Source organism: Mobula hypostoma, chromosome 5 (assembly GCF_963921235.1).
Source record: "Mobula hypostoma chromosome 5, sMobHyp1.1, whole genome shotgun sequence".
Lineage (NCBI taxonomy): Eukaryota > Metazoa > Chordata > Chondrichthyes > Myliobatiformes > Myliobatidae > Mobula > Mobula hypostoma.
The window spans coordinates 27,962,788-27,979,021 of NC_086101.1; the positions used below are offsets into that span (position 1 = coordinate 27,962,788).

The following is a 16,234-nucleotide window of genomic DNA, read 5'->3' on the forward strand; positions in this document are numbered from 1 at the left end:
GGGGGAGCCGCTCCAGACAGCTCTTCCTCCCACATCCCTTCATTACACATCTCCAGACGCTGCTCCATTGTTCCTTATCTCTCCTTCCCCTGAGGGCAGGTGGCAGACCAACTGCTGATGCCACTGATGCTAGCCCAGGCCAGCAAACATCTTAATCTTATGTGTATTCTCGTAACACTTCCCCCCTTTAAGGATTTTTACCGGGAGGTAAAAATTACAAACATGACTACATTATCTGATACATACACAATATACATCTTTAACAGTTATTTAGCTAATACAGAGAATTTGAAGCTGTCAACACCTTGACAGACAGTCATCACATTTTCTGTTCCTTTTACACGTGTTATTAATAATCCCTTAGACCAGGCTCCAACTCAGCAAACTTCATAGTGGCCAAAAACACTGATGAATTTCGACCAATGTAACCTCTCATTTGGTTTTGTCCCGGACCACAATAACAAGGGTCGTCCCATTCCGACTCAGTTTTCTCTCGCAAGGGCTTAGTAGGAGGGGGACGGGTATTGACCGCAGAGTTATTGCAAAACTTCCTGCAGTACCCCACCATCTCCAAGAGCCTTCTGAGGGCCCTCTTGTCTGTCGGGGTTGGGAGGTCAGCGATAGCCTGCACTGTAGCTTGCATCACTGCCAGCTGCCCCTGTGTCACCACAATTCCCAGGTAAGTGACTCTCGTGTGGCCGAATTCATTTTTTCCAAGGCTCACTATCACGCTGGCTTCAGACAGCCGTGTTAAATTGCCAATACACACCTCTGTGTTCATCAGCCCTTTAGTCACTGAATTACTCAAAAAATATGGGTGTTGTTTGCTTGGCTGCCCTATTGTAACCGACATAACCCAACGTCCCAGTTCTTTGCATTTCCTCGGGACAATCAAACACATGGGTGCGAGTCGTTTAATTACTCCTTCGGGGATTAAGGGAGAGACCTTATCAGTAGACCTGGCCAAAACAATAGCCTTCTCCCATCTGACCGATCCCATCCTAATCTTTTCAAAATGGTTTTTTCCTCTTATCAAGGGGCCCCTAGCTTCATTGATTTCCACGCTAACACCGACTAGGTTTGTTAGCATATCAAAAGCCGGTGACCGTCTCAGTTCGCGTCGGTCATGATCAATAACATTCTTCCCCCTGGGCAGCCGGTAAATCTCTTTCATGATTCCACCAACTGTTTCCTCCAGCACCGCAAAATGTCCACCGGGGGGTACCTCGTGGGCCATGTTAAAAACCTCATCCCCATAACTCTTTTGCACCACCCCCCACTCCTCATCTGCGGGTACTGTACTTGATTTCCCTTTCTTCCTTAGCACTTCCTCGTCCGCACAATAGTTTGTCAAGGCTGTGTCAGAGAGAGCGGTCTCGGCAAAAACCATCAGCCCCTCGTCTCGCTCCTGCGTCTGCACAAATTCTTTCCTGGCTACTGCTACGTCCGTCCCAGCTCCCTCACTACCTCTTATCTCACTACACCCTGTCTCATACAAGGTTGGCAGAAATGTTTCAGCCAAATTCACCATCGCGGGCGGGGCCTCCATGCTGGCAGGCTGACCCGTCAATCTCACGACTGGGAACACGATTCCTCCGGCGATGTCATTACCGAGCAAGACTTCCACGTCTTTCATCGGTAATTCGGACCTCACCCCGATCGTGACTAGTCCAGAGACCAGGTTGCTCTGTAAATGTATCTGGTGCAAAGGGACTGACTCTGTCCCTTCCCCAACACCTTTGACCTCTACCTCCCCAGTCTGGGTCTCTGAGCTAAACTCTAATACACTCTTCAGTATTAGTGACTGACACGCTCCCGTGTCTCTCCAGATCCGCACTGGAACTGGTTTTAACCTCTTTTTCACTGACACCAGTCCGGCCGAGATAAACCTCTCGCGCCCTTCCTGGACTTTTTCAGACCTGTCCTTCCCTAGCGGTTCGCTTAACAGCTCAATACAGCCATTCAAAATTTCCGCTTTTCCTTTCCCCGTCTCCTTCCTTGGGGCAAAGCACCTGGACGCAAAGTGTCCGACTTTCCCACAATTATAACAGACGACCCCAGGAGACTTCCTACCAGACTGCTCCCGGTCTACCTTATCCTTTTCACTAGTCCCCGGCTTACTTTCTGACTTTTCCGGCGGACTCTCCCCGCCGTCCTGACTACCCTTCTGGTAGCCTTTACTCGGGGCAAACTTCATTTTATGCGTCAACGCATACTCATCCGCTAACTTAGCAGTTGCGGCTAACGTGGCTGCCTCTTTCTCATCGAGGTAGGGTCTCATACCCTCAGGGACACAACCTTTAAACTGCTCAATCAGAATCAGCTGCAGCAGTCTGTCATAATCCCCCTCTACCCCTTTCGAGGCGCACCAACGCTCACAATATGTTTGCATCTCGCGAGCAAACTCCAAATACGTGCGGTCCCACTGCTTCCTCGCATTCCGGAACCTCTGCCGGTATGCCTCCGGGACCAACTCATAAATCCTGAGGATGGCCTCCTTCACCACCTCATACTTCTGGGCATCTTCCGCGGATAAAGCGGAGTAAGCTTGTTGGGCTTTCCCTTTCAGTACACTCTGAAGTAAAACAACCCACTTATCCCTCGGCCAGTCCTGACTTATAGCTACTTTTTCGAAGTGGAGAAAGTACCGATCCACATCGGTATCGTCAAATGGGGGAACCAGCCTAACCTCCTGGGTCGCCCGGAACCCTCCACCTTGGTTCGGCACGAGCCCCTGCTCGGCCCTTATCTTTAACTTCTCCAGCTCAAATTCCCTTTCCCTCTGTTTCTCCTCTCTCTCCAACTGCCTGTCCCTCTCTCTCTCTTCTCTCTCCAACTGTCTTTCTCTCTCTTGCCTTTCTACCTCTTTCTCTCTCTCCCGCCTTTCTAACTCTTTCTCTCTCTCCCGCCTTTCTAACTCTCTTTCTCCTGCCTTTCTAACTCTCTCTCTTTCTCCCGCCTTTCTAACTCTCTCTCCTGCCTTTCTAACTCTCTCTCTTTCTCCCGCCTTTCTAACTCTCTCTCCTGCCTTTCTAACTGCTTCTCTTCGTGTTCTAACTGCCGTACCCGGAACTCGTGCTCGAGTCTCAGTTTTTCAAGCTGTACCTGTACCGCGTCTCCAGCAGGTTTTTCAATAGACACCACCCCCAGCTCACCTTGGGGAAACACACCTTTAGATACATAGTGCTCTACAATAGCTCTGTGTATCTCCTCTCTCCTCATTGTCGACTTCACCTTAGCAAGATTCACCCGTTTGGCCACAGCTATCAATTCCGATTTCCTGGCATCCTCTAATGCCTCCAAGGTCGGCGCCTTTATAAATTCCTCAACCTCCATTTCTGCTGTTTGTCTTTTCTTTCTTTCGGGAATTTTAACCCAATCAATTTACTCCGTCCCAAATTTAGCGTTCAAAATCGCGGACGAGAACCCCACTTATGTTACGTACCCCGTAACTGGGTTGCCAAACCAGCAGAAATGGATCACTCAGTTGGAGTCTGGAGTACTAGAACTAAGAAAGTTTTATTAAAGAAACAAGCAACACATTAATCGAAAGGATAATAAATGCAACAGTTCAGCGATGATAAACGCACATGTGCACAGAATTAAGATAACAGCATCAATCAAGCTCTATCGTTGTCTAGGGGTAAATGACCAATTTCAAAATGACTCAAAGTTCAGTCCAGTTTAGTAGTTCAGTTCGCAGTAATCGTTGCCATGGCGGTGGACAATGTGGGGGAAGAGAGAGATAGAATAGGAACAACTCATCATTCAGAACGGCTTCACTCACAGACCAGCGAGATGGCTCACAAACAGCCTTTGGGCGGGTCCTTGGTGATGTCACCTGAGGTCACCGACTGTGACCCCTCCTCCAGATGCGGTCGATCCTCTGCAGTGAACCCGGCACCCAGGCAAGGGCGGACACACACCGGGTTCCCGCTGATCGTACCTTTCCACCCTGGTCGTTGTCTGGCACTTCTCACCCACTCGTGAGAAGCGTACCGCTTCCAGGGTCTCATTACCTCGGGTGGCGTGTGTGTCTGTCTTAGCGAACCTGTCCCTTTTTATCCCCCTGCTGGGGTATCGCCTGTCCATCACTTCAAACAGTTCAGGGTTCAAAGGGGGGAGCCGCTCCAGACAGCTCTTCCTCCCACATCCCTTCATTACACATCTCCAGACGCTGCTCCATTGTTCCTTATCTCTCCTTCCCCTGAGGGCAGGTGGCAGACCAACTGCTGATGCCACTGATGCTAGCCCAGGCCAGCAAACATCTTAATCTTATGTGTATTCTCGTAACAATGGGGACAGCCTTGAGAAGTGCAGAGGAACATCTGGCGTAACTTCTGAAATGCCTGCTTCGCTGCCGCTGCTACTGTGCGATCGAGAATCTCCGGAGACGAAGGCCCCAAATCCTCGGCTTTGCGCATCGCCTGTTGCCGGGGTCAAAATGCTCAGCAGAGGTGGTGCTCGGTGCTCGGTGTCGAATAGGTGGTCGGAGGCTCAGAGTTTTTCGGACAGACTCGGAGTCAGACTGTGGTCAGATGCTTCCAGGATGCTGCATCGGTAAGTTGGCTGCGCTGGAGGTTTACCGTCTGCGTGAGATGATGGGACTTTCGAGAGACTCTGAGACTTTTACTGTGTCATGTTCTGTTCTTATAAATTACGGTATTGCTTTGCACTGTTATAACTATATGTTATAATTATGTGGTTTTTGTTAGTTTTTAAGTCGGTTTGTCATGTGTTTTCGTGATATTATTCTGGAAAAACATTTTTATCATTTCTTAATGCATGTGTTACTAAATGACAATAAAAGGGGACTGCTTGTCCTCATGATCATAATCATAATCATAATTAAATGCTGAGCTATAGTACAGCATCCTGACATAGGTGTTTGTGTTATCCAGGTGGTCTAAAGCCATGTGAAGAGCCATTGAGATTGCATCTGCTGTTGACCTATTGTGGCGATAGGCAAATTACAATGGGTCCAGGTTCTTGCTGAGGCAGGAGTTCAGTCTAGTCATGACCAACCTCTCAAAGCCTTTCATCGCTGTAGATGTGAGTGCTACCGGGCGATAGTCATTAAGGCAGCTCACGTTATTCTTCTGGCTGAAAATTTGGCTGAGTGGTGCCACAACAAAAACCGCTTACTCAATGTCAGCAAGACCAAGGAGCTGGTTAATGACTGGGGGGAGGAAACTGGAATCCATGAGCATGTCTTTATCAGAGAATCAGAGGTGGAGAAGGTGACCAACTCTGAATTCCTTGGTGTTATCCTTTCAGAGGACCTGTCCTGGGTGCAGTGTGTAAGTGCAATTTTGAAAAAAGTAAGGCAGCACATGTGCTTCCTTAGCAGTTTGTGAAGATTCGGCATAACGTCTAAAACTTTGTCAAATTTCTGTATGATGGAGAACATATTGACTGGCTGCATCACAGCCTGGTATGGAAACACCAATGCCCTAGATCGGAAAATCCTACAAAAAGTAATGGATACCAACCAGTCCATCATGGCTAAACCACTCCCCACCACTCTACACATCTCTACAAAGTGCTATCGCAGGAAAGCAACATCCACCATCAGCAATCCCCACCACCTAGATCATGCTCTCGTTCCACTGCTGCTCTCAGGTGCAGGAGCCTCAGGACTCGCACCACCAGGTTATAGAACAGTTACTACTCCTCAACCATCAGGCTCTTGAACCAAAGAGAATATAGTAAAATCACTCAAATTCACTTGCCCTTTTATTGAGATGTTCCCACAACCGATCGGCTCACATTCAAGGACTCTTCATCTCATGTTCTCAATATTTATTGCTTATTTATTTATGTTATTATTATTATTATTATTATTTTTCTTTCTTTTCGTATTTGCAGTTTGTTGTCTTTTACATACAGTTTGTTGGTGCAGTCTTTCATTGATTCTACTATGGTTATTAGATTTACCGAGTATGCCCACAAGAAAATGACTCTCAGGGTTGTATATGGTTACTTTGATAATCAATTTACTTTGAACTTTGAAGTCAAGAGGAAGGCCTTATCTCTTGATGGATGTGCCCAGATGGTAGTAACGAGATGAGGGAGATGAGGGATGGTGAGGGTCCTTAATGAGGGGCACTGCCCAGTTCAGGCAGTGCCTCTTGAAAATGCCCTCAATGCTGGAGAGGCTCATGCCTGTGATGGTATGACCCTCAGCACAAAGAGAAAGTAAGCTAAAGTTGTAGAATCAAGCATTAGATGCAGAAGACTTCAACGTACCCAGATGGAAGGTGAGGTGCTGTTCCTCAACTTGCCCTGGGCTTTGTTGTGACAGAGTTTACAAACAGAAAGGCCGGAGGGAGGGGAGTTGAGGTGGGACAGATCAAAGATATGAAGGCAAAGTCACTGAGCATTTTCAAGGCAAGCATTTGAACAAATCTGGGCGGAAATGGAGAGAGGGTGCTCTGGTGGTGCTGAAGCCGAGATTGGATCAACCATGACAGTACTGAGTGGTGGAACAGCTCAAAGGTATGACTGCTCGAGTTCAGAGTGGTGGGCTTCCCATTTCCCCTGGGGCTCCAGGATAGGAATGGAAGTGCCACTCAGGAACAGAGAATGATATCCCCAGGATCTTGTGGGAAGCCAACGCTCTCAAAAGTCAGCTCTGATGAGGGCTCATGAGCTGGGAGAGTTTGTGGCTGAGCCCAGTGAACAGATTGAGGCAACTACTGGCAACCAGGTGACAGGGTGAAGACCAGCTTCTGAAGCTCGGAGCGACCTGTGGGCTGAGGAAGGGTTCAAGGGGGAGGAGGTGACAGAGAACTTCATCTCCAAGGCAGGGCAGAACACACTGTGGTCCCTAGAAAAGCTTAGTATCTGGACATTGGCTCAGGTGTTGGAGGAATGGGGTTCACTGTGCTTGCATGGGTTTGTGGGACTGTGAATGGACGCCCTTTCTCCCAGAGCCTGTGTCCACTCCCCTTTCTTTACTACACACCCAAGAAGAGCCACAAAGTAAGGAGGTGGCAGCAATGAACTCCTGCAGGTTAGCACGGTGGCCCAACAGGTAGAGTTGCATCCTCATGACCCCCGAGACCTGCGTTCGATCCAAATACCTGGCACTGAATCTCTGGAGTTTTCATTTTCTCCCTATGACTGCGTGTGTTACCATAAGAGCAGAAACGGGAGTTGACTTAGCCTGTTCAATCATGGTCTGCTCTGCTAGACGATCATGGCTGATTATTTTTAACCCCATTCTCCACCTTCTCCTGGTAAAACTTAACCTTCTCACCAGTCAATAACATTTCAATCTCTGCCTTAAATCCATTCATTGACTTGGCCTCCACAGTCCTCTATGATAAGGAAATCCACAGATTCACCATTCGACTGAAGGAATCCCTCCTCATCTCCGTTCCAAAGGGACATCCCTTTATTCTGAGGCTGTGCCCTCTGATGCTCTCCATGGCCACTCCACACAGGCCTTTCAGTATCAAGTAGCTTTCAAGGAGATGCCACCTCCCCTCCAACTTTCTGAACTTCATCGAGTACAGGCCTGGAGGCATCAAACACCCTTCTTATGTTAAACCTTTCATCCTGGGATCATTCTCGTAAACCTTCTCTGGACCCTCCCCAACACCAGCACATCCTTCATTAGATGCAGAGCCCAGAATTGATCACAATACTTCAAACGTGCATCACAGTAGTTTAGCAGTCAGTGCTTCACTTTCGAGCACCAGCAGTTATCAATTAGAGTTTGATTCTCGCCATTGTCCGAAAGGAGTTTGTATGTTCTCCCCATGACCGTGTGGGTTTCCTCCGGGTGCTCCAGTTTCCTCCCACATTCCTAAGTTGTGCAGGGTGGTAGATTAATTGGCCGCTGACCCAGAGTGTATTTGAAGGGTAGAACCTGAGGGGAAGTGATGGGAATGAGGGGAGAATAAAAAACTATAGGATTAATGTAAATGGGTGGTTGAGGATCAGCACAAATCTGATGGGCTGAAGGGCCTGTTTTCAGGCTGTATATCTCTCTGACCAGGAGGGAGGGGACGACTGGAACCTTCTCCCTCAGTATCTGTGGAGGCCACACAGGAACTTCTGACTCCAGGATCATGATGTGCACTTAAGAGCGAGGCTTGTAGAAATTTCTTCATGTTCAAGTCTATTGTTATCTCTCGCTGGCTATCCATCCCATAGGATGATGGTGGTTCCTTTCAGTCAGTTAGCGGGGTGGTACCCTGCTCCTCAGAAAGGAATGGCGTGTGCCTGAGTGGATTTTAGGTGAGTAGGGGGTTGCACAGGTCCAGACCCACCCTCTCGACATCCCCTCCCGGATCCAGCGGCATGGTGGGGTCCAAGATGGCTGGGGGAAGTTCTGTTGCAGTGAATGGCCAGACCAAGCTTCGATGTGAGGGATGCCCTTTCCGCGCTTTACGGCATGTGTTTGCTAGATGGCCGTCGACCCTACGAGAGGGTTCATCCGCCCTTTGACAGGTCTTGTTTTTCGTCCTGCAGGGTGTCTCGCCACCCTCCTCAGCAGGCAAGCCTATTGGGGGAGCCGGTTTAGACGCTGACCGCCGACCATGCGACGGGTAGTACTGGGTTCCGTGGTACCAGTAGCACTCAGACAAGTGACCTGACCTGGTTATAGGCATTCTTACACAGGATAAATGCCATAAAATTATCATTGTGCAACAGTAACATGGTATGTTACAAGACAAGGATAAGCATAAGTTAACATAAATTTGAATTAACAGAAACTAAACAAAACTTGCATAAATGCAAGTATTTTAGTGACATACTGAATCTCCTTAAATTCTTAATGAAGTATAGCCATTGGCTTGCTATCTTTAAGATTGCATTTAAGACTTCAATGGGCACTGGTGTGTGTTCTGACTTCCCCTCTTGAAGGCAAATTTCAGTTCCTTGATCATACTGATGTGTGCAAGCTTGTTGCCACACAATTCAACGATGCAATCTACCTCGCTCGTTGATTCTACCAACAGTGGCATCATCGGTGACGTTTGAGCTGTGCTTAGCCTCACAGTCAGTGTGCAGAGAGCGTAGAGCAGCGGGCTAAGCCCCCATACTGGAGGTATGCCTCTGCTGACTGTCAGTGAGGACATGTTATTTCCAATCTGGACTGACTGTGGCCTCCCAATGAGGAAATCAAGGATCCAATTGCAGAGGTACAGAAGCCCAGGTTTTGAAGCCTGGTTGTAAGTACAGAGGGGATGGTGGTGTTGAATGCCATTCTGTAAGTGGTCTGACATGGGTATTACAGTTGTCCAGGTGCTCCAAAGCAGTGTCACCAGTTGCAAGTAAAATTTTCATTGCACGCGTGCGTATGTGTACTTGTATTTGTGTATATGGCAATAAACTTGATTTTGATTTTGACAACACAACAGAGGAAGCACAAATCAGGTCTCTGACTGTGTCTTTCAATCTCATTAGCAAACAAATTCCAGGCTCAACAACAGGAATTCTGCAGATGCTGGAAATTCAAGCAACACACATCAAAGTTGCTGGTGAACGCAGCAGGCCAGGCAGCATCTGTAGGAAGAGGTGCAGTCGACGTTTCAGGCCGAGACCCTTTGTCAGGACTAACTGAAGGAAGAGTGAGTAAGGGATTTGAAAGTTGGAGGGGGAGGGGGAGATGCAAAATGATAGGAGAAGACAGGAGGGGGAGGGATAGAGCCAAGAGCTGGACAGGTGATAGGCAAAAGGGGATACGAGAGGATCATGGGACAGGAGGTCCAGGAAGAAAGACAAGGGGGGGGGGACCCAGAGGATGGGCAAGAGGTATATTCAGAGGGACAGAGGGAGAAAAAGGAGAGTGAGAGAAAGAATGTGTGCATAAAAAACCACACTCAGGTTGGAGGAACAACACCTTATATTCCGTCTGGGTAGCCTCCAACCTGATGGCATGAACATCGACTTCTCTAACTTCCGCTAAGGCCCCACCTCCCCCTTGTACCCCATCTGTTACTTATTTTTATGCACACTTTCTTTCTCTCACTCTCCTTTTTCTCCCTCTGTCCCTCTGAATATACCTCTTGCCCATCCTCTGGGTCCTCCCCCCTTGTCTTTCTTCCCGGACCTCCTGTCCCATGATCCTCTCGTATCCCTTTTGCCAATCACCTGTCCAGCTCCTGGCTCCATCCCTCCCCCTCCTGTCTTCTCCTATCATTTTGGATCTCCCCCTCCCCCTCCCCCTCCAACTTTCAAATCCCTTACTCACTCTTCCTTCAGTTAGTCCTGACGAAGGGTCTCGGCCTGAAACGTCGACTGCACAAATTCCAGGCTCAAATCTTTTGCCCATTCACAAAGACGTGGCAGCACTTCTACTTTCATGGAAGTTCGTGCAGAGTCGGCATGTCATCTAGAACGCTGACCAGCCTTTGTGGATGCACTGTGGAGGGTACCCTGACTGGTTGCCTCACAGTGCAGTACAGGAACTCCAATGCCCAAGAATGGAAAAGCCTCCGAACAGTAGTGGATACAGTCCAGAGGAAAAGCCCTTCCCACCACTGAGCACATTTACAAGGAGCACTGCCACAAGAAAGCAGCATCTGCCATCTCGGAACCCCACAGTCTGGGCCAAGCTCTATTCTCACTGATGCCATTGGGAAGGAGGTACAGATATCTTAGGTCCCACACCGTCAGGTTCAGGAATAGTTACTACTCTTCAACAATCAGGCTCCTGATCCAGTGTGGATAACCTCACTCACTTCTGCACTGAACTGATTCGCTAACCTGTGGGCTCACTTTCAAGGACTCTACAACTCAACTTATATCCTTGATATTACAAACGTTTGTATTTTATATTATTTTTGTACTGTATTTGCACAGTTTGCGATCTTTTGCACATTGGTTGTTGGTCAGTCTTTGTGTGTAATATTTTCAATGATTCGATTGTAATTCTTAACAGTACAAGGTACGTGGAGCTTAGAAAAATAGAGGGCTATGGGTAACCCGAGGTAACTTCTAAAGTACGTGTTCGGCACAGCATTGTGGGCCGAAGGGCCTGTATTGAGCTCCAGGTTTTCGATGTTTCTATGTTTATTTGTTCTACCCGCAAGAAACTGAATTTTAGAGTAGTATATGATGACACAACTTGCTTTGGTAATGAACTGATTTTGAAGTTTTGAGCTCACCGCTCCCTCAGTGCTCTTCTACCCGGAGACTGGTGACACGCCGTCTACTGATGTTTCTGATTGGACCAAAACCTTATATGGTTATATGCCGGTTAGTTTCGCTTCTGTCGTGAATCTTTTCAGTTCCGAGAAATGGAAGCGTCCTTGAGAGCGTTGTTGATAGTGTTCGTCTTCCAGCGTGGAGAGGCCTCCGCATGTGAGTGATGGTGTGGGGAAGGGTCAGGGTCAGGGTCAGGGTCAGTGGGGGGGGGGGGGTCGAGCCTGGGGAAGGAGTTTCCTTTCACAGACATCCCACCCTGCAAAAACTCATTTCAGGGAGGTAGCACTCCGCCGTCCGCAACCCCATATCTGCACCCCCCCCCCCCCCCCCCCGTCGACCTCGACCTTCAAGGATGTATGTAATACTTTGTTTAGTGATTTTGTCTAATCTGTAAACCAAATTGGGTATGTGTGACATTAAGATATGTACTTATATTATCATGTTTATTCTATTACAACTTTAAGCTAGTCTACAGGGAGTTTGGCCTCATCACGTAGGACATCAATAGCGTAGCTCCGTGGCAGCTAGCCAGCTAGTTTAAATCAGGAGTCCCCAACCTTTTTTGCACCGCGCACCGGTTTAATATTGACAATATTCTTGCGGACCGGCCGACCCGGGGGTGGCGGGCGGGGCAGGTATTAAACGCGACCGGAATTTAGGTGATAAGTCAACTGTAAGTCACTTGTAAGTGGCTAATACACTCAATTTCGTTCCTAAAGGGGTTTAATCTAACGAATTTAATATTAAACACACAGCACATATTTCCTCGCGTGAATGTATTGATAAGTCAATCATAACAGTGGTCCCAAACCTCCGGGCCGTGAAGCATGTAGTGGTAGCCAGAACGCACCCAGCACATCTTTAAGAAAAAAGCCGAAATAAACAAGCTAATTGATTAGGTGCCGCACTGCACGTAAATATCGGCCCAGATCAGAGACCGTGAAATCGGCAATCGCCTCTGATCTGGGCTGACATTTACATTCTGGGCGGCACCTAATTAATTAGCTTAATTAATCAAGATCCTACATCTACGGACTCCAGAGCCTGCCGGCCCCGACGCTAGCAGGCATGAACTTTCAATTGCGGCTCCTGCCATTGATCTCGGCGGCTCCAACACCTCAGGACATATTCAAAACCCGGACTCCAGCAACGACCAGGGACACATTCGAAGTGATTGCGCAACCACCAACTGCGACTCCAGCCTTGATCTCCAGGCCGGGTCTTTATGTGCTGCTGTTGTGACTCCCGTCTCCCATTACCCCACCACCACTCCGCAGCCCCGTCTTCCTCAGATCCCACCGTCAGCTCCTGGGCCCTCAGAGGCTCCATCTTCCTCTCACCCCAACCCTCCCCTCTCCATTGACACACCCAGCCTCCCCCCCTCCCCCCTCTGATCCCAGCTCTCATCCGTGCCGGGTCTTTACCATCCCCTCCGACCTTCAACTGTCGGAGGCAGAACGCTCTGTTCTCAGTAAGGGCCTCACGTTTGTCCCCCTTCGCCCACACCTCAGCGAGTTCCGTGTTCGCCATGATGCGGAACTTTTCTTCCGCCGTCTCCGTCTCCGAGCCTACTTCTTCGGCAAGGACTCTTCCACCCCCACCGATGACCCCTTCTCCCGTTTTCATCCCTCCTCTTCTTCATGGACACCCCGCTCTGGTCTTCTGCCTGCTCTGGATCTCTTTATTGCCAACTGCCGACGGGACATCAACTGTCTCGACTTCACCGCACCTTGTCCCCATTCCAACCTCACTCCTTCGGAACGCTCTGCTCTCCACTCCCTCCGCACTAATCCTAACCTTATTATTAAACCCGCTGATAAGGGGGGTGCTGTTGTAGTCTGGCATACTGACCTCTACCTTGCCGAGGCACAGCGACAACTCGCGGATACCTCCTCTTATTTACCCCTCGATCGTGACCCCACTAAGGAGCACCAGGCCATTGTCTCCCACACTATCACCGACTTTATCCGCTCAGGGGATCTCCCATCCACTGCTACCAACCTTATAGTTCCCACACCCCGCACTTCCCGTTTCTACCTCCTACCCAAGATCCACAAACCTGCCTGTCCTGGCCGACCTATTGTCTCAGCTTGCTCCTGCCCCACCGAACTCGTTTCTGCATACCTCGACACTGTTTTATCACCCCTTGTTCAATCCCTTCCGACCTATGTTCGTGATACTTCTCACGCTCTTAAACTTTTCGATGATTTTAAGTTCCCTGGCCCCCACCGCTTTATTTTCACCATGGATGTCCAGTCCTTATATACTTCCATCCCCCATCAGGAAGGTCTCAAAGCTCTACGCTTCTTTTTGGATTCCAGACCTAATCAGTTCCCCTCTACCACCACTCTGCTCCGTCTAGCGGAATTAGTCCTTACTCTTAATAATTTCTCCTTTTGCTCCTCCCATTTCCTCCAAATTAAAGGTGTAGCTATGGGCACCCGTATGGGTCCTCGCTATGCCTGTCTTTTTGTTGGGTTTGTGGAACAATCTATGTTCCGTGCCTATTCTGGTATCTGTCCCCCACTTTTCCTTCGCTACATCGACGACTGCATTGGCGCTGCTTCCTGCACGCATGCAGAACTCGTTGACTTTATTAACTTTGCCTCCAACTTTCACCCTGCCCTCAAGTTTACCTGGTCCATTTCCGACACCTCCCTCCCCTTTCTAGATCTTTCTGTCTCTGTCTCTGGAGACAGCTTATCCACTGATGTCTACTATAAGCCTACTGACTCTCACAGCTATCTGGACTATTCCTCTTCTCACCCTGTCTCTTGCAAAAACGCCATCCCCTTCTCGCAATTCCTCCGTCTCCGCCGCATTTGCTCTCAGGATGAGGCTTTTCATTCTAGGACCAGGGAGATGTCTTCATTTTTTAAAGAAAGGGGCTTCCCTTCCTCCACCATCAACTCTGCTCTTAAACGCATCTCCCCCATTTCACGTACATCTGCTCTCACTCCATCCTCCCACCACCCCACTAGGAATAGGGTTCCCCGGTCCTCACCTACCACCCCACCAGCCTCCGGGTCCAACATATTATTCTCCGTAACTTCCGCCACCTCCAACGGGATCCCACCACTAAGCACATCTTTCCCTCCCCCCCTCTCTCTGCATTCTGCAGGGATCGCTCCCTACACAACTCCCTTGTCCATTCGTCCCCCCCCATCCCTCCCCACTGATCTCCCTCCTGGCACTTATCCGTGTAAGCGGAACAAGTGCTACACATGCCCTTACACTTCCTCCCTTACCACCATTCAGGGCCCCAAACAGTCCTTCCAGGTGAGGCATCACTTCACCTGTGAGTCGACTGGGGTGATATACTGTGTCCGGTGCTCCTGATGTGGCCTTTTATATATTGGTGAGACCCGACGCAGACTGGGAGACCGCTTTGCTGAACATCTACGCTCTGTCCGCCAGAGAAAGCAGGATCTCCCAGTGGCCACACATTTTAATTCCACATCCCATTCCCATTCTGACATGTCTATCCACGGCCTCCTCTACTGTAAAGATGAAGCCACACTCAGGTTGGAGGAACAACACCTTATATTCCGTCTGGGTAGCCTCCAACCTGATGGCATGAACATCGACTTCTCTAACTTCCGCTAAGGCCCCACCTCCCCCTCGTATCCCATCTGTTACCCATTTTTATGCACATATTCTTTCTCTCACTCCTTATTCTCCCTCTGTCCCTCTGAATATACCTCTTGCCCATCCTCTGGGTCACCCCCCCCCTTGTCTTTCTTCCCGGACCTCCTGTCCCATGATCCTCTCGTATCCCCTTTTGCCTATCACCTGTCCAGCTCTCGGCTCCATCCCTCCCACTCCTGTCTTCTCCTATCATTTTGCATCTCCCCCTCCCCCTCCAGCTTTCAAATCCCTTACTCACTCTTCCTTCAGTTAGTCCTGACGAAGGGTCTCGGCCTGAAACGTCGACTGCGCCTCTTCCTCTAGATGCTGCTTGGCCTGCTGCGTTCACCAGCAACTTTGATGTGTGTTGCTTGAATTTCCAGCATCTGCAGAATTCCTGTTGTTTGCATAATTAATTAGCTTGTTTACTTCGATTTTTTTCTTAAAGGTGTGCTGGGTGCGTTCCGGCCACCGCTGTATTCTTCATGGCCTGGAGGGTGGGGACCACTAATAAGTCACTTATAAATCAATAGTATCATAACATTTTAAGTAACGTTTGGAGATTAAACACACCGCATATTTTCCTCATATGAACATATAAAATCATTCCCACACACCAATATCGCTGAATCAGTGGGAGCCCTGAGCTTGTTTTCCTGCAACAAGATGATGCCATCGAGGGGTGAGGGGAGACAGTGATACTCGAAGGGCGTTCCTTATCTCCAGTCTATTCCGCAATTTAGTTTTCGTTGCATTCATTGCAGAAAACTCTGCTTCGCAGAAATATGTTGGAAATGGAAGCAACAATTTCAGTGCTTTCGTGGCTTTCTCAGGATATTCAGCCTTGGCTTTGATCCGGAATGCCGGCAGAGATGTTATGTCAAACATACTTTTCAGCCCACCGTCATTTGCAAGCTCGAGGAGTTGATCTTTTTCCCGCGCTGATGTGGATGATTCACTGGGGACATTCACAGACGGGTCACGGACCTATTTCTTTGCACGTCTTGGGTCACTGATGACCTCGCGTGCGTTAAAATTCAACAGTGCGTGACAGGGAATGAGGAAAGGTGCAGCTGACTCATATCGTTTCATATCACCAAATCATATCGTTTCCTCGCGGTCCAGTGGTTGGGGATCACTCTTAGCACAAAGAGAGACCAATCAGGATGCTCGCTCTCGCTCTCAAAAAAATCTATTTCTGGGATATTGTATATAATTTCCGGGTGTCAGGGAGCCACTATCGATATGCGCGAAACTCCTGGAACTTCTGGGAGAGGTGGGATGTCTGCTTTCAGACAAGTGTAAAGTGAGTGACGGGGCTGGGAGAGAGGCGAGATACAGCTGGAGACTGGAGCGGGAGAAAAGATGAGGCGTGTGAGTGTGTGGGAGTGTGTGTATGTGTCTGTGTGTCAGTGTGTGAGAGAGAGAGTGTGTGTGTGAGAGA

General features: G+C 48.9%; 1 protein-coding gene across 1 annotated transcript in view; it reads left to right on the plus strand.

The window, feature by feature from the left end:
• The first annotated feature begins 11,226 nt into the window (after window positions 1–11,226).
• The window catches only part of LOC134347296 (uncharacterized), a 51,344-nt gene continuing 46,336 nt past the window's right edge, over window positions 11,227–16,234 (plus strand). Inside the window, exon 1 of the mRNA XM_063049695.1 lies at window positions 11,227–11,319. Coding sequence (XP_062905765.1) covers window positions 11,256–11,319 — 64 coding nt within the window. The 5' untranslated portion in view covers window positions 11,227–11,255. The remainder of the gene's footprint in view (window positions 11,320–16,234) is intronic.